Source organism: Pseudocercospora fijiensis (assembly GCF_000340215.1).
Source record: "Pseudocercospora fijiensis CIRAD86 unplaced genomic scaffold MYCFIscaffold_5, whole genome shotgun sequence".
NCBI classification, from domain to species: domain Eukaryota; kingdom Fungi; phylum Ascomycota; class Dothideomycetes; order Mycosphaerellales; family Mycosphaerellaceae; genus Pseudocercospora; species Pseudocercospora fijiensis.
In genome coordinates this window covers 2,321,847-2,342,626 of record NW_006921536.1, presented here as the reverse complement: position 1 = coordinate 2,342,626, position 20,780 = coordinate 2,321,847, and the positions used below count along the sequence as shown (strand labels likewise).

General features: G+C 51.7%; 7 protein-coding genes across 7 annotated transcripts; 3 read left to right on the top strand and 4 right to left on the bottom strand.

The window, feature by feature from the left end:
- Positions 1-957: 957 nt before the first annotated feature.
- MYCFIDRAFT_139092 (uncharacterized protein) lies at positions 958-2,886 on the bottom strand (the record flags this gene model as incomplete). Its single annotated transcript, XM_007929277.1, has 2 exons — positions 958-1,536; positions 1,588-2,886. The coding sequence occupies 2 exons, from the start codon at positions 2,884-2,886 to the stop codon at positions 958-960; spliced, it is 1,878 nt and encodes a 625-aa protein (XP_007927468.1).
- Positions 2,887-2,908: 22 nt separating this feature from the next.
- On the top strand, positions 2,909-3,288 carry MYCFIDRAFT_175548 (uncharacterized protein; the record flags this gene model as incomplete). Its single annotated transcript, XM_007929276.1, has 3 exons — positions 2,909-2,921; positions 2,955-2,998; positions 3,034-3,288. The coding sequence occupies 3 exons, from the start codon at positions 2,909-2,911 to the stop codon at positions 3,286-3,288; spliced, it is 312 nt and encodes a 103-aa protein (XP_007927467.1).
- A 3,717-nt stretch (positions 3,289-7,005) lies between these two features.
- On the bottom strand, positions 7,006-7,408 carry MYCFIDRAFT_18253 (uncharacterized protein; the record flags this gene model as incomplete). Its single annotated transcript, XM_007928723.1, has 2 exons — positions 7,006-7,121; positions 7,201-7,408. Coding segments are annotated over 2 exons (324 nt in total), but the record flags the coding sequence as incomplete, so codon positions are not given.
- Positions 7,409-8,300: 892 nt separating this feature from the next.
- Positions 8,301-11,543, top strand: MYCFIDRAFT_29743 (uncharacterized protein; the record flags this gene model as incomplete). The annotated part of the gene is made up of 1 exon (XM_007928739.1): positions 8,301-11,543. The coding sequence occupies one exon, from the start codon at positions 8,301-8,303 to the stop codon at positions 11,541-11,543; it is 3,243 nt and encodes a 1,080-aa protein (XP_007926930.1).
- A 375-nt stretch (positions 11,544-11,918) lies between these two features.
- On the bottom strand, positions 11,919-16,357 carry MYCFIDRAFT_30073 (uncharacterized protein; the record flags this gene model as incomplete). The annotated part of the gene is made up of 3 exons (XM_007928740.1): positions 11,919-12,079; positions 12,139-15,375; positions 15,427-16,357. 3 exons carry the CDS (start codon positions 16,355-16,357, stop codon positions 11,919-11,921), a joined length of 4,329 nt encoding a protein of 1,442 aa, XP_007926931.1.
- Positions 16,358-18,179: 1,822 nt separating this feature from the next.
- Positions 18,180-19,283, top strand: MYCFIDRAFT_70568 (uncharacterized protein). Its single transcript, XM_007928924.1, has 2 exons — positions 18,180-18,313; positions 18,371-19,283. The coding sequence occupies exons 1-2, from the start codon at positions 18,186-18,188 to the stop codon at positions 19,188-19,190; spliced, it is 948 nt and encodes a 315-aa protein (XP_007927115.1). The 5' UTR covers positions 18,180-18,185; the 3' UTR covers positions 19,191-19,283.
- A 353-nt stretch (positions 19,284-19,636) lies between these two features.
- Positions 19,637-20,497, bottom strand: MYCFIDRAFT_49677 (uncharacterized protein). The gene is made up of 3 exons (XM_007928847.1): positions 20,421-20,497; positions 20,068-20,263; positions 19,637-20,003 (listed from the first exon to the last, which is right to left on the bottom strand). Exons 1-3 carry the CDS (start codon positions 20,466-20,468, stop codon positions 19,906-19,908), a joined length of 342 nt encoding a protein of 113 aa, XP_007927038.1. The 5' UTR covers positions 20,469-20,497; the 3' UTR covers positions 19,637-19,905.
- Positions 20,498-20,780: the final 283 nt, after the last annotated feature.

Sequence of the window (20,780 nt, the reverse complement as noted above, 5' to 3'; positions counted from 1 at the left end):
CTCCCAGCGCCAGTCTTCTCTGCCTGTGCTTTTTCTTGTGCGCGTCTGTCAGACTTCGCGTCCGCCGGGCGTGCAACTCTTCCAACCCCATTGCCATCTCCCAGTTCATCTGACAGAGCTGTGACCAGATCTGCCATTGAAGTGGCCTCTCGCGAGGCGACTTTGCTTTTCTGCTTGTCTTGCTTCTTCTGCTTCTCCTCCTCGGCATTCTCTTTCGCGGATGCTATAGCGGACTTCAACTCCGCCGGACGTGCAATTCCTCCAGCTCTATTACCATCCACTAAATCATCTGACAGAACTTTAACTAAGTCTGCCATCGAAGCAGCCTTGCGCGAGGGGACTTTGCTTTTCTGCTCGTCTTGCTTCTTCTCCTGCTCCTTCTCCTGCTTGGCATCCATTTTCGCGGATGCTGTTGAGAAGCTCGAATAATTGTCGTTGATGTCGTTCAATGTGTCAAACCAATTCTCGCCGCCAGCTCCTCCACCGTTCGATGGAGTCGAAGATAATTCGCTGTTCCATCTGCGCTGCGTGCGCTGCGATCGTTGCCATTGCCGTCTGCAGGCAAGACAAGCGTGGCCATGATTGCTCCATGCGGGAGAATGAGCCGCTTTCGTCACCCTGTGCAGCATCGAAGAGAATGCGCTGAAATGTCAATGTCGATGTCAAGAGCGACAATTCGCCTCCTGCAAAGAACGTGAAGGCTTCGCTTCGATAACTTTTAGCGTGGAATTGAGCACGGACAGGGATCATCGGGATTCGGGTCGGGAGAGCCCGAGCGCGTCCTGATCACAGCCAACACAGCATGAAGCCAGCTGCTGCCCCTTTACATTTCATCGTCTATGAGATATTTAGGTAGAAGTTATGCAGTGGAATTGAGGCGGATAACATCCCTTCCACCCGACTTCATGGCAGGAGTCATTGAAAGTCACTAATGCCTCTCTAGCACTCATGCACATCTCACATAGCCTTCACCTCTCTCGTGAATCTTGGAATCTCCCTCCTGAAGGCTTCCGGATTGTCTCTGGCACCCTCCTTCCAATACTCATACTCCATCCACGCATCTTCCGGCATCTGTTCTTCCATGGCGGCGATCCAATTGCCCAAAGCTGGTGCCAAAGGAATGACACCGGTCTCGAGCACATACTGGTCCCACATCTTGATCATCTTCTCGAGCCGCTCAGGATCCTGCTCAGCAAGGTCAAACACCTCACCCGGATCCTTGGCTAGATTGTACATCTGCCATTTCTCAGGTCCCTTGGGCTTGGGAATAAAGACAATCTTCCAGTCTCCACAGCGCACTGCTGCACGGCCGCACGTCTCCCAGCCTTGGATGAAGTCGGCGGGGTGGATTGAGGGTGCAGTGCCTGTTATGTATGGCACCATGCTCTTGCCACGCATATGGACCACTTCCCGTCCTTGATACGTCGGAGCAGGGTGCTCCACGCCCGCCATCTCGAGAATGGTCGGCGCAAGATCCATGATAGTGCTGAAAGTGCTTGAGATACTTCCTTTCTCATTCGTGATGTGAGAACCAGCCTCTTTGCCTTTCACAATTCCAGACGTGATAGAACCACCATCTGAGCGCACATTCATGCCGACCGGAAACTTGGCAAGGAATGGCACGCGCACACCACCCTCAGTTGTGAATGCTTTGTACAATCTGCTCGGAGCTGTAGCGGCCTGTGCCCATCTTGGACCGTACCAGATAAAGCTGTCGCCCCGACCTAGGTTGTCCAGGGCATTGTTGTAGTATTTCTTCAAATGACCAAGCATGGTGCTCTGAACGATAGGATACGCCTCGTACGCGGCTCCTTCAGCTCCATTGTCGGACATGAAGCAGACGAAAGTATTGTCCAACTCGCCAGTCTGTTCGAGGTAGTCAACGACCTTGCCCACATTTGCATCAATGCATTCCACCATTGCAGCAAAGACTTCCATGGCCTTGCACGACTTGGCCTTCTCTTCTGATGTCAAGTCCTTCCACTCTTTCACCTCGTCTGCTACTACCGGGTGAGGCGCCACATCCTCCGAGCATAAGCCCATCTCTTTCATTCTCTGCAGACGCTTCTCGCGCAGCACGTCTGGACCTTCGTCGTAGACGCCCTTGTAGTGAGCAATATACTCATCGGGGGCTTGAAGTGGCCAGTGAGGGGCGGTGAATGGGAAATAGGCGAAGAAAGGTCTCTCGTCCTTCTGCTCATGGCGTTCCTTGAGATATTGCAACATCTTGTTCCCGTAGCCATCACTGCTGTACCAGCCCTCTGGCAGTTTCCTGACATACTCGCCGTTCTCGGAGTGGAGAGCAATGAAGCTCATTGTCATGAAGTCAGGGATTTGATCCTGCCCTTCCAGCTGCGGCTCATAGGCATAATGATTTGAGCAAGCAGGCAGATGGGCAAAGCTCTTCTCGAAACCACGCACATGGGGAGAGTGTTCAGGTGTGAGCCCTAGGTGCCATTTGCCAGCCATGAGAGTCTGATAGCCAGCATCACGGAGAATCTCAGGCAGAGCTACTACGCGTTCGTTCAGATATCCCTCGTACCCGGGCATGCCTCTTTGAGGGGCTGTGGACCAGTACTTGATCTCGCCCTCGGAGGGGGCGTTCTGATCAGAACGGTTCGTCCATTCGATCAAGTTCCCAAGCCCAGCAATATGATGGTCGGTTCCGGTCATGAGCATAGCTCTGCTCGGAGAGCAAGCTGCCGCAGCATGGAAATCTGTAAAGCGCAAGCCATTGAGGGCCAGCTTGTCAAGGTTTGGTGTTCTGATCTCGCCGCCGAAGCAGCTCAGATCACTCCATCCCAAGTCATCTGCAAGAATGACAAGGAAGTTGGGTCTCTTGGGCGCGGCGCCAGCGGTTCCGCTTGAATCCTTTGATGCGCTCATGTCTGCCTCCGATCAGCATGTAATGTGGCTGGACTGTGGTCGGTAGTAGAAGAGACGTGCTGGCTGAGTGAACAAAGGAGAAGTCAAGAATGCAAAGCACGCAATTGTTTCGGTGTGAGCAGCTACGCGGCCTGTAAGGTGTCCCAGTGCCCCGCCTTGGTAGTGTACAACATGGCCTCGTTGTCTCTGCGACAGTCGCCCAAGGCGTGGCACTGGAGGGGATGGCAGAGGCGTTGTCTTTCTGCGCACGGTGGAAACGAGTCAGATAACCTCAGCAGGCGCCAGGCACCAAGTTGTTGCCAACGTCGAACTCTCGGAGAACAGCGGGGACACAGAAATCCTGACCACCGAAATCACCGACCTGACCACCGAAATCACCGACCTAACTACCGATCTAACTAATCGGATAGAACCGTAGTAGTCCGTACGGTAGTCCGTGCGTAGCCCCGGCTTAAGCTAGCCCTACTTTCCGAAAGTTAATAGGAATCGAATAGGAATCGACTAAGAATCGAATAGGAATTGAATAAGAATCGACTAAGAATCGAATAGGAATCGAATAGGAATTAAATAGGAATCGAATAGGAATCGAATAGGAATAGGAAAGGAATAGGAATAGGATAAGAGACAAAGTAGATTTCTATAGCTTTAGATAACTTTAATAACTAAAAAACTTATAAATCTAAAACTAGATACGCTTAGTAGGCATAAAAATAGAATTATATATAAGTTAAGGCCTAGCGCTATAATTTTATAAGCTATAGCCTATAACTAAGTAAACAAATTGCTTTTATAAAACTCTTAAAGAATTCTAGTATAATTTAATTAGAAATTATATAGAAACTAAACAGGTCTAGAAGGCAAACATAGTCCTAGCTTTACTTCTAACTAGATAATACTAGAGTAGTTCTAGGTAGAACTAAGTAGTAGATCTAATTCTAGATATAATAATATCTAGTAGTGTTTTTGTATAGTTATATATCTAGTATATAGAGCTATATTGTTATTAATCTGTATTTGTTTTTTATAGGAGTATATTTTAGTACTATCGATATCCTACTTATATTCTAATTAAACTCGTTACTAGAATTAGTGCTATTATCAAAGCAGATTTTTCTTCTAATTAAACTAAGTTGTATTACTTTAAAGTTTAATCTAATAATATATTCTATATAGGTAAGCTATTTAGTTATTCTATTTAGTACTTAGCTAAGTTTTTCTAAAATTCTATATAAATTCTATATAAATTCTATATAAATTCTTTCTAAATTCTTTCTAAATTCTTTCTAAATTCTTTCTAAATCCTTTCTAAATCCTTTCTAAATTCTTTCTAAAATTCTTTCTAAATCCTTTCTAAATCCTTTCTAAATCCTTTCTAAATCCTTTCTAAATTCTTTGATTCCTTTCTAAATTCCTTCTAAATTCTATTTTAATCCTACTAGTCGAATTCTATATTAATCCTACTAGTCGAATTGTTTTTAAGTTCTATTAAATTAAATCTTATTCGACTAGACTAATTCGAGTTCTATTTATATAGATTCGATTAATACTACCTAACTAGGCTCTATTTAGATTCTATATTAAATTTCTACTATCTAAATCTATTTTTAAAATTCTTTTAAATTTTTTAAAATTCTATTCTACTTTCTTTCTATTCTGTTTTCTTTCTGTTCTATACGTACTAGCTACTGTAATTAATTTTTATTATCTAAATAGTTAATAGGCTCTAAGTCTAGTTAGAGACAGTCTTAGTAATTAGCTAATATAATTTTTAAATATAGCTAATCTACTAGCTAATTAGTTATTTTAGTATTTAGCTAAACTATTTCTAAAATTCTATCCGATTCCTATCCGATTCCTATCTAATTCCTTTCTAATTCCTTTCTAAATCGTTTTTTTAAAGATATTATATTAACTCTATTTAAATTCTATTTAATTCCTATCCGAATCCTTTCCGAATCCTTTCCGAATTCTTTCTAAATCCTTTTAAAAAAATCTTTACCCTATAGTAATATTATAGAAGTAAAAAAATAAAAGATTATTTATTTCTTATAAGAATTTCATTTCAATTCTATTAGAACTATAATAAACTTATTTAATGGTTTCGCATTCCAATTAGATTAAGCCTCGGCTAACCCCCTGTTATTTTAGAGTTCCCAACTACCGCGGTGGTTAGCTCGGCGATTTTGGTAGTTAGACCGGCGCTGCTCTCAACTCTCGGAGAACAGCATCGGTCCTTCGGTTCATCGGCTGCCGAAGTTCACCACCACCTGCGACCTGTGGTGCCTACATTATGATTGACATCAGTCTTCTATGCTAACCATCAATAAAATACTTATCCAGGCACCGCGATAATGTACGAGGTTTCGAGTCTTGCGATAAGCCATGGTGTGAAGTCGATGAAGTCGAGGAAGAAAGACATCACGAGTCCTTCACACCCGCCAAATTGCTAGCAAACATACCAAGCATCACCAGAGAGATGATAGTATACAACCGTAGAACATCATCCATCACACACATAACGCCACCTCCCTCATCATCGAATCGTAAACAACACATCCTCCCCCTCCCCCCTCTCCCTCACGCCCCGAATCGCCTCACCATACATAACCCCGTGCAAATAACATTCTCCCAGCACATACCAAGCCCCACTCTCGCCCTCATCACTCTCCCGAAAAACATACGGCACTCTCGATCCATAAAGTATGACGATGCGATCACGTTTCCTCAACAATCGAGGCCCCAACCCGGTTCTCCCGCTCAAAGTGACGAAGAAGCGACGATAGCTGCAACTCGGTCCAAATTGGTCGAAATACCGCGCCGCTCCGAGCGTTTCCGCAGGCGTGGTTGTCGGGTCGAGTTCATGGAATGGAGGAGGAGGAGGAGGAGGAGGAGCTTCGCTGCGGTCTCGTAGGTAGTTGAGAAGGTGGGTTCGATCGAGAGCGTCTGGGGAGGCGGCACGTTGCTGTGCTCGGTTGTAGCCGCCGAGCAAGGTGATGCCCACGGCTTCGTCGCTCATCGAAGTCTGCTGGGCGAGGCTCTCGACCTCCTCCATCCAGGGTAAGATGTGAAGAGCGGTGGTGACGTTCGGGCGACTGCAGTCATCCAATATGGATGTGAAGTCCTGGATTTCGTCGACGAGAATTCCACGCAGCACTATTGTGTTCACATCTTTCTCGAGCTGCATCTCTTCATCGGACTGCTTGATGTAATTCTGAGCGACAAATGCATCGCGGAGAAGACGGGGACCGTCAAGCATTTGGGAACGCTCGGCCCAGACGGGCATCCAAGACGGGCGGTCACGACCAAGAGACTCTTCAGAGCTGTGATTGACATATCGCATGATGTCGGCGCCCCAACCGCCTTCGATGATGGCACGTTTTGTCGCATCACGAAAGACCTCATCCACAGATCGTGTATAGTCAGGTATAACAGGAGGCTGACTCTTCCGGAAGGCTTCAGAAGGGCGATGGCCCTCCAAAGTCTTGAATGCCTGCTCCTTGGGGCCAGTCATACGCGTCTCCTCTGCATCATGGTCATCGAGTGGTACTGGCCGTGCAAGCTCGAGAAGGGAGTAGACCCGATCCTTGGGATCTGATGCGAGGAAGTCTTGTTGCATTTTGAACAGAGTCATGGCCGACATGCCATATCTTGAAATTCGATAATTGCATCCATTCTGGGGGTCAGTCAAAGGCCATACACTTGCAGCTTGAAAGAAGCCTGCCGTGTCGGTCAATTCGCGTGGGAGATAGGCAGATTTATGCCGGAGCCAGATCAATGCTCGGACAAGATCGAGGAGTTCGATAGAATGAGATCCGTAGATGCATGTGCTATGAGGCGCCAGGGCGGTCTCTTGGATCACCCACAGACGGCTGTGGACATGTCAGTGCTTCAACATGCGACCAAAGGAGACGAGACGACTTACGAGAACCAATCGTTCGAGAGAAATGCTACCAGTGCCGGTACGTCTATCTCAGCTTTGAGGTCCGTTGAAGACCACAGCCAGTCCTGATACTTGTAGTCATACACCACAGCCCACAAATCTTCAAAATGATTGCTATTCTGACGTGCTTCATCCACAATGTTGCGTATGCTTTGCAGAGCCGGACCCACAAAGTCTCCATCTTCTCCAAGATAGATGAGATTACCGGTCGAGTGACGAAAAATCTCTCCCATCAGGCTGACCTGAACAGTACGCTCGTCTACGTCGCGCTGATTTATGCACAGAGCGTCGATCCCTGGATCAAATCAGTAGAACACTCGGATGCATTGCGAAGATCTAGAGCTTGCATAGTGTTCGAGGTCTGTCCTCGCGACGCATTCGTCTTATCGCCATGGCAGTGCTCGCCGGCACCGAGACTCTGTGGCCATTGACAATGACCTCGGATCGATGTAGGGAGTTGCCCCAGCAGTACGATATGGTCTCATAGGCAGGAAGCGGGCGCTCACCAAGACTCTTGTGGGTCATGGAGCAGATGATCTTGGGCTCATCATGCGGCGAAGGATGAACATCGAGCAGCCGGAACTCCTTCAAAGGACGATATGGGAAATGGTGTCCTTCGCTGTCGGTGGCGGACATACTACCGATAATGTCTTGGTTGACTCTGGACGCTGCTGCCATATTGAAATCTTTGGAGGTCAACGAGTGGGATGGCAACAATATTCAACGCCACTCGGGAGCAACTAGGTGTTGTGCGCTCTATTAAAAACTGCCAGGCAGTCAAAGGTGAAGCAGGTGCGGCCTCTTCTACCCTCAGTCTTGGCTGAAGCATGAGTTGTACCTTTACCAGCAGCGTACAATAGGAGGCCTCGACTTTCGGCACCTGCACGCTCATCGCATAATAGCCGCTGTGCGACGCCACTGTCATCATAATTGATATCTCGCTTACGACGAGCTGGACCGCAGAGGAAACGGATGTACAGGTCTCACTCCGAGGTTGTGTCAAGTCGAGTGCGGTGTCGATTTGTATGTTGGGGGTATCTTGCAACGAGGTGTAGTTGGAGGTGAGTGAGCGGATTGCCCGAAGTCCCTCGACGGCTATTCTAGTTGGAAGCTTTCGAAGCTAGAGAAGTCACAGCTAGCGGCTGCCTACCACTCTCATCAAATGTGTCTCTTTCATGCTGTATGGAGAAGCATCATCGCTCATGGTTGCACAGGCGAGATGAAAGGTAAATTTTTTTCAATAAGGCTCCTCCTAATACTCCATGGTTACAGCTTTCTTTCCGTCTGGAGTACCACCCCGTTACCTGAACCTAGAGAAGGCACTAGTTAACGGACTGCTCTCAATGGAAGTAGCTATCTAGGACGTCATGAGTATGTAAGAAATCAGGTAAGTGGTGAAGGGCATGCAGACAGCATTTGATGAAAATTCTGGTCTCATGTGGCCTCTACCAAAAAGGCAGAGTGGACGTGGAAGATGCCCGAGCTCAATTACTTCACCTGTACGCTGGGAGAAGCCCAGGCTCACAGAGACGATACATTCGCAAACATCACCGACTTCATCGAGCAACAAGCGAAGTCATATCCCGACTATCCTGCAGCTGGATTTTATACTCCTTCATCAAAGTCGAGCGCAACGTGGCACACGGATATCTTTACTTTCCAAGATGTTCTATCCCGATCGGTTGGCACAGCAAATGCCTTGGCGGGAATCCTAGAAGTGGATGGCAGGAAAGTGGTTGCCTTGCTCTGCCCCAGCACCGTCGAATTTTTATTCACCTGGTTGGGCCTGATTCGACTCGGTCATTCTGTGCTGTTGGTCGCTCCGCAGAACTCGTCGAAAGGGGTGGCAGAGCTTTGCAAGCAATGCAATGCCCAGAATCTCATCTTCGACAAAAAGTATGAGCAGCTGGCGGAGGAATCAAGGGTAGAGGCCGGGACAGACTTTGAGTTGAAGCTGCATAATTTACCACAGGTTGATCGTGCACGCGCTGATCGTCCAGCTGCCGAAGGAGAGTTGAAGGAAGGCGTGTCTAGAGCTGATATTGCATACCTTTTTCACACTTCTGGCACGTCAAGCGGTATTCCCAAGCCAATCCCGCAGTCCCATTATGCCGGCGCGGGAGTCTTGCCGCGGCTCGACGGATCAGGTTCTGCAACCTTTTCAAGCACTCCCTTATATCATGGCGGTATTGCGGACCTCTTCCGTGCGTGGACAAGCAGGGCGTTGATATGGCTGTTCCCGAGCAACGATGTCCCCATGACAGCTGCCAATATTGTTCAATGCCTGAAGACGGCGAGTCAGACAGAAGGTCCTCGTATCAAGTACTTCGCATCAGTGCCGTATGTGCTTCAGACCATGGCCACTGATGATGTAGGCCTGCAGCATCTGCAGGGTATGGAGATGGTGAGCGTGGGTGGATCTGCTCTCCCCGAGGAAATCGGGAACAAGCTAGTCGAGCAAGGGGTGCGTCTCGTGTCTCGCTTCGGGAGCGCAGAGTGCGGATTCATCATGTCATCTGAGCGAAACTTCGAAATGGATCGCGGTTGGCAGTACCTCCGACTCTCTCAGGCAGGAGCAGCATGGCTCAAATTCGTGGAGCAAGAGAGCGGTCTCTTTGAGCTTGTAGTATTGCCCGGTTGGCCGCATATGTCCAAGCCGAATCGTGCCGACGGATCGTTTGCGACTTCTGACTTGTTTGAGCGACATCCTGAGCTACCCGACGCATGGCGCTATCATTCCCGAGCGGACTCTCGGCTGACGCTTACCGTCGGAAAGAGCTTCGACCCAGCGCCTGTCGAAGCGGCCTTAGTTGCTCGCTCCGAGCTTCTTCAGGATGGGCTTGTGTTTGGAGAACAGAAGCCATACCCCGGTGCTTTGCTCTTTCGATCGGCCAAAGCTCGAGACATGAGCGACGAAGAGCTTCTGGACCGAGTGGCGCCTGAGGTAGAACGAGTCAATGGAGATGGCGAGGCTTACGCGCGCATCTCGCGCAACATGCTCATCCCAATGCCGCATTCTGAAGAGCCGCTCGAGAAGAGCAGCAAGGGGACAGTTCTCCGTGGCAAAGCCGAGGAGAGGTACAGCTATGAAATCGAGTCAGCATACGGCCAGACGTCAGCTCTGAAGCAGAATATACCCGACGACCAAGTGAAGTGTGTCATCACCGGGATCGTCGGCTCCGTCATGGGTTGCCAAAACTCCCGAGCAGAGGAGCTGGACTCGCACACGGATCTGTTCGCCTACGGCGTCGATTCCGCGGCATGTTTGCAGATACGCCGCGCCGTGTCGGTATTGTTGCCTGAGAACTCTCCCGTGCTGCCCATGACCATCGTGCAAGATTGCGGCACCATAGCGCAACTCAGCAAGACCATCCTGGACATGCGACACGGCAGGCACACTGGGCGCGACGGCAGCAGCGACCAGCGGGCACTCATGCAGAGTCTTGCCGAGCAGTATGGCCAGCTTCAAGCGGGCGTCTCCAACATTTCCACCACCTCTCCGGACGCCTCTGGACGTCGTAAAGCAAAGACCATCTTGATGACAGGCGCCACAGGTGCGCTTGGAAGCCACGTGCTGGCGCAGCTTCTGGTACGCCCGACAGTGTCGCGCATCCATTTGCTTCTTCGCGGCGACAGTCCAGAGGCTGCAGAGCAGCGCGTGTTGAAAGCGCTAGAGCAACGAAACCTTGCAGCAGCGCACAACTTCATGACCAAAGCCGTCATACACACATGCAATTGGTCCAGCCAAAGGCTGGGCCTTCCGGAAGACATATATCAGCAGCTCGTGCGAGAGGTCGACGTGCTGTACCATCTGGCATGGGCAGTCGATTTTACCCTGCCGCTGAATGCTTTCAAGCAGCACTTTGCCGCTCTACAGACCCTGCTCAACTTCGCGGTAAGTTCACTGCACCACCAACACCAGCCCGATGGGAAGATCACCCCTCTGAACTTCGTGTTTTGTTCGAGTGCCGCTTCCGTCGCAAATTACTCGGTTTCGTTCTCAGGAGGAACGGTTCCAGAAAGAGTCATCACAGACCCCAGCGTAAGCAGCCCTGCGGGCTATTCTCGCTCAAAATGGGTGGCGGAGAACATCTGCCATCAGGCCGCACTTGCCCACCCAGAGCTTGCGCAAAGCGTGAGCATTGTGAGGCTCGGCCAATTGAGTGGAGATACTGTCCACGGCATCTGGAGTAAGTCGGAAGCCTATCCACTGATGCTAGCGAGCGGCAAAGTGACCGGTTGCCTTCCAGATCTTCCACACGAAGCTGTTGCCTGGCTGCCGGTGGACAAAGCTGCCGCCGCTTTCATCCAACTTGGACTTGGTGCTCTCAAGCGGCATCAGGATGAACAGATTCTGGCGCTGCATGTGCTGAATCAGGACAGCACCACCAGCTGGAGCATGCTTCTCGATTGGATACGGAGCGTAGAGCCCTTCGAAGTGCTTCCATCGAGTGAGTGGCTCCTGAGGCTTGAACACTTGAGCAGCAAAGGTGAAGAAAGCCGCGGCGAGAATGGTGATCGCCACCCGGCTCTGATGCTGCTCGACTTTTGGAAAAAGGCGTATGGCCGCCATGACGGACCATCAGGGAAGGAGGCCGCCTCCTGCCGCCTCGAGACCCAGCGCACAGTAGCATCAATGCCGACGCTTTCTGATATCCAGCCGGTGGATCGGGAGTATGCGCTCAAGCTCTGGAAATGGATCAAAGAGACCGTATAGACTTGACCATGTGCCATATCGACCGCCATATCCTCGTCACTACGCAGACAGAGTCGGAAGCCACCGAACTGGGCCTACTGTCCACACCATCTCAACACGACCTCCATCAGTATCAGTATCAATAAGATAGATCGATCGTTAACAAAATAATACAGCGAGTGCAGGCCACCTATACGTGGCATCGCACTGACCCTCCAAACGCCATGCTGTCCCTTCGCCGCCCGCCGTCCATCTATGCACGTCCTCTGCTCCCATCTGTCGTGCCAAGCGATGTGCCCAATGCTTGCTGCTGTAGTCCCAAACGCCATTTTGTGCAAAGCCACATTCCTTGTGCCAGCTCTGCGTAGAAACACACTCCGTTCAACGCGTCATCGATCAGCCAACTTCACCATCAACCACAGCTAGTCGCTGCTTGACCGTCTTGGCCTTTTTGCTCAGTCCTTTCCGTTTTTTCGCAGGCGGACCATCCATTGCCGAGATTGGCGTCGCTGCGCCCGATGGCTCATGAGAAGCGTTGTCCTCGAACTTGCCTTCGCCTGTGATGATGTTAGAATGCAGCCCATGGTGGGAATGGGTTGGTGGAATCAAAACTGACCTTCGTGATACATGTCATCCATGGAAACCTCCTTCTTCTTGCCCACGGCAGCGTTCTTTCGCTTCTTCTTGCCACCAGCCTTGGCTTCTTCCTCCGCCAATTCGATCTCACGACGCTCCATAGCCTCGGCTTGGTCATCGTCTGCCAGCCACATGGCCATCTCTCGCGTACGGTTGTTCTCGCGCGACCGATTGTTGAAGTCCACAGTGCTTCCAGCTTGGCCCGTGATGACGACACGCTGCACTTCTTCCTTCTGCAGCGCTCGCTTTCTGATACGCTCTTCGATGGTGCCACGAGTGATGAGACGATAGACCGTGACTTGTCGTGTCTGCCCGAGACGATGTGCTCGGTCCATGGCCTGGGAATCGATCGTTGGGTTCCAGTCGGAGTCGTAGAAGATGACGGTATCAGCCGATGTCAAATTGATACCCAAGCCTCCAGCGCGGGTGGAGAGCAGGAACACGAAGATGGACGGATCGCTCTGGAACGCGGCGACAGTGTCTCTTCTGTCTTCGAGCTTGGTAGACCCGTCCAGTCGGCAATACTTGTACGCTCGATAGGTGAGATATTCTTCCATCAAGTCGATCATGCGTGTCATCTGGAAGTAGAGCAGCACACGGTGCCCGCCGGCCTTCAGCTCGCGCAGCAGCTGATCCAGCTTAGCCAGTTTACCTGAGTCGGTCACGAAACGGCGCATGCTCGGGACCTGAATTTTGGTGTATCGCTGTTTCTCGGACTCGGGTGCAGGTAGCAGGTTGGTGACTGGATATTTCGAAGCAGGAATCTTCGACTGCAGCAAGGCACGTTCGGTCTCGTAATTGATTGGGTATAGCGCGCGACGAATTGGCACATTGAAGAAGCTTGTCTCTTGCTGGAGGAGTGCTTGCTGGCTCGGACAGACAAATTCTGCAGGAGGTGCCGTAGCTTTGGGCAGGTAGCACGTCTCGATGACCTTGTAGCCCTTCTCTTGCATTGCGGTCGATGAGATGGTGAGAAGCTTGCCAAGATTGCCGTCAACAGCGATGTCGGCAAGTGGCTTACGGTCGTTGCGCTTGACGATGTTGAACATGGCGTGCACAGGAGTCCATCCGGCGTTGATCTTTTCGTCATCGAAGTCATCGTATGCAACCTTGAGCTTGCCTGCGCGATCATCTTCCTTAGCGAGCTCCACGACACGGTCAATCAAGCCTCGCCGCGCAGTGCACGCAACTTCTCCAGCAGACTGGTCCACAAAGCGCAGCCAGGAGAAGCCGCCGCGGCCCTTCTGACTGTTCTGGATGTTCTGCGGGTCCCAAATGCTGAGCTCGTTGCTCAGCCACTTGTTCCGCCAGCCGGCTTGAGGATTATCGGGTCCAGCCACGTTGAGCAGGCCAGGACTGTCTCCAAGCATGCTCGGCATCCAGCACTCGATCGGACTTCGCACACTGTACGCGACATTGACATTGTGGCCCTCGCGCATGAAGGAAGCTGTTTCGGCATATGTGGACATGGACATCGGACTCCAGGTGTCTGCGCGTTCAAACAGATCGGGATGGTTGCAGACCTTCCGGAATTGCATGACAAGGTTCATGAGCGTCGCAGTGTCCTGATCGTCGCCAACAGCTGCTTTCTCGAGCAGATCCATGATGCTGATCTTGTTGCGCAAGTTGGTGTAGTACGCTCGCTGGCGGTAGGTGAGATCGCAGAAGACGTCCTCTTCAATCTTGTCACCAAGCTCTTTCTGGACATGCTTCTTGATACGTCGCAACATGAAAGGCTTGAGGATCATGTGAAGTCGTTTCAGCTGATCCTCATTGAGCTTCGTATTCGATTGCGCGTGGTTTTCGATATCTTTGGAGAACCATTCGGAGAACTCATCATGGCTGTCGAAGAGCGAAGGCATGATGAAATGGAGCAGAGCCCACAGTTCCTGCATGTTGTTTTGGATGGGCGTACCGGTCAACAGCAGTCGATTTCGGCAATGGAAGCCAAGCAGGGACTTCCATCTAGATGACTGTGACGATTTGATGGCCTGGGCTTCATCCAAGATCATGTACTGCCACTTGACTTTCTGGAAGTAAGCAGTGTCTTGCACAACAAGTTGGTAAGAAGTGACCAAGACGTGGAAGGGACTGTCGCGATTGTAGGTGATGTGCTTCCGGTCCCAAAACTTCCGCAGCACTTTTCGATCCTTTGCAGATCCCCAGTATGGAAGCACCTTGATCGAAGGGACGAACCTGGTGATCTCCTGCTGCCAGTTGTGAAGCGTACTTGCAGGCGCGATGACGAGGAAAGGTCCCCAGATGTTGTGCATCTCTGCAAGATACGCCATGACGGAGATCGATTGCACAGTCTTTCCCAGACCCATCTCGTCCGCCAAAATGCCGTTGATACCCTGCTCGTACAAATTGACCAGCCAATTGAGACCTTTGACCTGATATTCCTTGAGCTGACATGTAAGCATCTTGGGTTGCGTGACATCCATGCTCTGCAACGATGTCGGGTTCTGGAAGTTCATCTCGCCTTCATCGAAGTTGGCTTGGGCATCTGCAAGATCCTTTGAGTCACTTTCGCCGTCCGAATCTGGCTTGTTGAATGCCTTTGCACGATCCTGCGCTTCCTTCAAAGCATTCTGGGCATTCGCCATCGCAGCCTGCTGCAGTGCAGTCTCGTCTTCGGCATCAAAGTCCAGATCCTCGAAATTGGTGACCTTTGCTCCCGGGTTGGCCACTGAGTCGGGCATATCAATTGTCTTGGTCGCGTGTGGATCGTCTTCAGCCTTCCTCTCGCTGGGTTGAGCGGCATCGCCGTCGACGCCATCTTTCTCATAATCGTCGGTCTTGACCTTCTTGCGAATGAAGTGAGAATACAGTTCGGTCTGCGAGATCAAGAAATTGAGCTTGCGCTTCTGGCGATTCGCTTCACGCTCAGCTTCAACTCTCTTGGCCTTGTCCAGCTCTTGTTTCTCAGCGACCTTCCTGCCTTCACGTTCATCGCGCTCATTTCGCTTCCAGAAGCCGAGCATTTCACGCATAGCGCGCTTGGCACGAGCAGCGACATCTTTCTGGCTCTTGTTGGTCTTGAGCTGCCAGCGACGAGCTTCCTTTGCCGCGAGCTGGGCTGTCTTGCGAGCGTTCGATTGCTTGGTATCAAGGCTGTTGTTCTTAATCCGGACAACCTTGGGCACACCTTTGGCGATTTCGCGCGTGATCTGCTCGTAGATTTGATTGTAGCCTTTGCTCTCGAACTTCGCCATTCCTGTCAAGCCTGCGGTTGGCTGGATGTCGAAGGTAACAGGAGTCGCCTCACTAATTGGCTCCGAGTCCTCACGCATTTTGCGTTCAGCATATGCGGCGAGTCGCTCTTCCTCCTTTGGTGCAATCAGAGGCAGGTCCTGACCTTGATCGAGATATGTCTGCGCGAGCCGTGCATTCTCCTTCTCGGCGGCCTTCTGCTCCTTGCTCTTACGCGCGCGACCAGATGCACCGCCGCGGCCACCACGACCCCGACCTCTGCCAGTCGGTACGAATTCGGGAGTACCTTCGTCCATACCGCCCTGTCCGCTAGTGTAGAAGGATGTCATCAGTCCGCCTTCTAAATTGACCTCACGCTCGCGGCGGTAGAGAGCGGCGGCATTGTGCGGAGATTCATTGCGGAACTCCTTCGAAGGCGTGATGCCTTGAAGTCTGCTCTGCGTATCACGGATCTTCTTATCGTATCGCTGAATCTCACGCTCCAGCCGAGCCTTCTCTTCTTCGTTCTCGGTGGTCTGTAATGTCTGCAGCGCTTCCTCTCGCTTCTGCTGCTCATCAGCAATAGCCTTCTCACGCCTACGCTTCCGCTGCTGGTCCTTCTTGCGCTCCTTGTCTTCCTCAACTTCTTTGAGACGAACTTCTTCGGCCACCTCCTGCTCGTACTGGTCGACGAAGACTGTACGCTCAGAATCGGCAGCAGCGCTGAAGTGGTCATGATACTGGGTCATGAGGTCGAGTCGTCGTCTCTTTCTTTTCACGTTCTCGGCGATCTCCTGCTCAAGCGCTCGCTTGTGCTGCCTCTGCTTGTAGTCCAGCTTGGCTGTCTGAGTTTGCTGCGAGTCTTCATTCTCAACATCCGACAGATCCAGAGCTTCAATCTCCTTGTACGCAGCCTCAGTATCACGAATGGTCAAGCTAGGTGGTCCAGTCTGGGGGGGAAGAGGTTGCAGCGGCGGAGCTGCGCCATGGGCATGTGGTGATGCCATGGCGGGGTCTGTGGAGGCGACAGTAGGTGGTACTGCTGCTGCTGCTTCTCTGCCTTTCAGCGAAGCACTCGATGTCCGACTCGCCTTACGACCGGGCGGCTTTGATGCTGTCGGCTGATCTGCAGGCATCGAGGGTTTCCGGGAGCGCGGCGGTGCAGCTTTGATGTCTGAAGCAGGCGCTGGAGCTTCTGGGGCATCTGAAAGAATAGATTGCATGCTCATAACGTTCCGACGTGTCTCTTCACGTGGCGCGGCAGATTCGGTTGATGTCGAATGTGAATGGTGGCCGTTGCCTCGAACTGGGTCATACGCGCCTCCTGGTGACCTTAGGTCGCTCGGTGCTGGCGGTGCTGGCACTGGATGGGCATGTGATGGCACAGACGGTGATGACTGGCTTGGATGGCGGCTCATGTTGGCCCTGGGTTCTGTGGCGTGGCCATTGATATATGGCTGCGAGGGAGGTGGAACAGGTTCGTAGATAGGCCGGGGCTGTTTGTACTCGTTAGGACTGTTATTCACATGCGCCTCTCCTTCACTCAGGTCTCGTACCTGCACCGGCGACCTCGCTTGATATGGCGTGGTGGTGAGGCGGGCTTCTCGTGTGCTGTCCTTGGTAGGATCGTAGTAGCTCGAGGTCGGTCGCTCAGGTGGAGGGAGTCGATTTGCTGAAGGCGATGCTGGCGTATATGCCAGCTGCTGATACGGCTGTGGCGGCGACGGAGCGCTCTCCATCTTGGCCGTCTTGCTCGATCCGAATTACGGGTGGTGTTCTGCTTTCACCGCGCCATCTATTGCTGATGCCGGCACGATGTCCGCGCGATGATATATGGCCGTCTGTTGATGGCAGTGGTCGCGGTCGATGATGGTTCGTTGACTGCTGCTGCGCCGCGAATCAGACTGGCTCTCAGCAACGAGTGTTCTAAGGGGTGCGTGGTCTAGCGGATGGCGCGCACGCGGCGGCGCACTCGTTCGCAGACGGCTTGGCGGAGGTGTTCAGAGCGAGATTATTTCACGATGCGGCGACGGTGAGGCGGAAGGGTGGAGGAGGTGTTGGATGGGCAGCGTGCTTGAGACAATGGAAGCTAGTCATAGGAAGCGAGATGGGATGGCTTGGGGCTCTGGGTGAGTTGGGCTTGTGCCTTGCCTGGCCGGCTGGAGCATCGCGATCACTGGTCGCAATCCCGAATGGAACTTTGCTTGCTACGAGGTACTACTTCCACCCACCTCCGAACACGACCAGGCGTCGGCGTCACGGCACGCGTAGCGACGCGGTATGGCACACAATATAAATGACAGCGCGGGTGTGGTGGAATTGTGTGCATGGATTCTGTTTGAGCGAAATCGACATTGTGAGCTGCGTCTCTGTGAGCGCGGCACATGGATGGCGATGGAGATAGCGGCGTGGAGAGATGGCTTAGAATATTCGTGTGCCTCCGTCCACGTCCACTTCGTCTGGAGAAGAGCAGTGAGAACGGGAGCTGCCGCAGCTAATCATGCCCTTCCACTCTTTCCCCATGGGCGTGGACCGAGACTAAGGTACATATGTATACCGCTGTTTGTGAGCGTGCGATCTTGCCATCAGCATTGTGCTGCGTCGTGAAAGCTGTATTGACCTTTCATCGCATCCTCCGTACCTTATTTGGTCGAGAGTTGTTGCCGCCGTTATTAATCTTGCCCACGATCCTTGCACGCTCATTCCAGACTAGCGTATCTTGCATTAGCTCAGCTCCAGATTCCAGAAATTCTGTCGCAGGCCCGGCAGAAGAGAAGGGCAGCATTTCGCGATTCTTAACACCTTATTGCACTACCGTGTCGTCGCATTGCAAACATGGCAACGGTATACCGCGCAGTAAGCAAATCAAAACCCTCGTCGGACGCAAGGGCCGAAAATGGCGAGGCCAAGCCGAAGAACAAGCAAAGAGTCTTGATCCTCACATCCAGAGGCGTAACATACAGGTAAAATCCAGCGTAGCAGCACCATCTTCCAACGCCCTACTGACTTCGCGCGCAAAGACACCGCCATCTTCTTGGCGACATCAACTCCCTCCTCCCTCACTCCCGCAAGGACGCCAAGCTCGACACGAAAACCCAACTGCACCAACTCAACGAACTCGCCGACCTCTACAACTGCAACAATGTCATGTTCTTCGAAGCAAGAAAAGCCAAGGACCTCTACATCTGGCTGTCAAAACCTCCCAACGGACCTACTGTGAAGATGCACTGCCAGAATATCCACACCATGGAGGAACTCAACTTTACCGGAAATTGCTTGAAGGGCAGCAGACCGATTTTGTCTTTTGACGCAGCGTTCGAAAAGCAAGCGCATACGAGGCTCATCAAGGAGCTCTTGACGCATACTTTCGGTGTGCCCAAGAGTTCGAGAAAGATTAAGCCGTTTACGGACCACGTGATGGGTTTTACGATTGCGGATGGAAAGATTTGGATTCGGTGTTATCAGATCAGTGAGACGGAGCAGGCGAAGGGAAAGACCGCGGAGGACAAGACGGAAGATGCTTCTGCCCCATCGAAAGTCGTGTCGAAGGCTGGCAAAGGCGAGACACATCTCTCGTTGGTCGAGATTGGACCACGATTCGTACTTACGCCCATCGTGATTCTCGAGGGAAGCTTTGGTGGCCCGGTCATCTACGAGAATAAGGAATTTGTGTCGCCAAACCAGATCAGATCTGACCTGAGGAGAGCGAAGGCGGGCAGGTATAATAAGAGGGCGGAGGGAGAACTGGAGAGGAAAGTTAAGAGGCGGGATCTGGGTCTGAGAACTGGCGAGGGTAAGAGGGAGATCGATGAGCTTGACAATCGGGTGGTTTTCGCATGACCTGAGAAAGTGGCTTATTTTGGTTCATTGAATTAGCGAGGCATTGGTAGAATGGACAAAAAGGCTCCAGTATCTGATCGATGCTGCGATATCACCGATGACGAATTCAAGAAAAAAAAAATTCCCTACGTTTGTGTGTCCTTAAGCAACCCATCTATCTCGCCCAAGCCTTGCTGCGGACGTGAACGATCCCATCCGAGACTTCACCTTCGCCGCGGCACTCCAAATACGAAACAAATCTTGCCTCCACTCGGCAATCCTTCATGGCACGATGGCGCCGTCGTAAGTGATAGAAGTCAAGCATACGACGGGTTGCTGCAAGCCCTTGCTATATGGTGCTGACCTGCATCGGATAGAAGAACAGTTGTGCCTATCTGGGTAGCACCTTACGAGATCACATCAGTCCACCATCATGATGACTTATCTGAGATGTGCCGTAGGGAAATAGAAGTGAAGATTTATCTTTGGGCATCTCCTCGTGATTTTGGATGCATTTCATGGCTGTAGAAAACAGGCGCTGGTATCGTTTTGTCAAACCTGGTAATCTCCCCTTGACGCCTTTGCCCTATGGTCACAAGATAGCCGGCGAGCGTGCGCTACGACACCGCCCTGCTCTTCCCATCACCCTCAAAGCCGCCATCGCCGTAATGCGATCTCCACAATGCAAGTCATTCCCATCGAAGCAGTGAAGCAGACAGGAGTCCGGTAGTCGTGTCTATATCGAGGATGGGTAAAGCATGATGCGGACCATGGCGCCAAAGGACTTGGATGGCAGGTTGTGGCGGAACTGTGCTCTCACAACGCCAGAGTTGCCTATTACAATCCCACGTTAGTATGTTTATTTCCCGCCAAGCCGCGCATTCAACTCAAGCCATACCGTGTGTTCGAGTAACCTTGCCCCAGATGACGCGAATCTTGGTGCCGCGGACCTCCTTCTTTGCGCGGTAGACATATGCGACACGCTTTCCGAGGTAGAAAGAAGCGGCCTTGGAGTCGTCGACGCCCTCAATCAGGATGAGAGAGGTGTTTGGGTCGGTGTTGCGCTTGCCACGCTTGTATGAGATGTGCTTGCCCTGCAACAGGACCAGTCAGTACAGACTGCTTTACAGCACCAAGTGTATGTGGATGTTTGTATGTATGTATGCATATCTTGCCCTCATTCTGGCTCAATCGGCAATTCGACTGGCGGCGGAGGCATGGAGCGGTGCGGCGGAATCAGGGAGGGCTTGCCTTCACATAAAGGCGGTGGCCTTTCTGGTTGTTGTCGGTAGGGGCCATCGCGATTGTCGTGTGTTTCGAAGTCGGCGCTGGGTGTTGGAGTGACGATGAGCGACTTGCGCAGCAGTCAGTCCAGTGTGCGGTAGTAGCAAATCTCCAGATTCGCTGTGGGCTTGGCGAGGCACTAAAAGCGGGAGAGGCCGTGATGCCTGGCTGCCTCGCGACTTTCTTGTCGGCTTTTGGTCTTTCACGCTGCACGCAAACGGAGCTCACATCGCAAAGCTCGTACAAAGGTCGATTGATTTGGGGCCTGGGTATGTTTATTCTACGGTGCAAAAGGGTCGGGATTGCGGAAGCGGGTCCACCACCTAC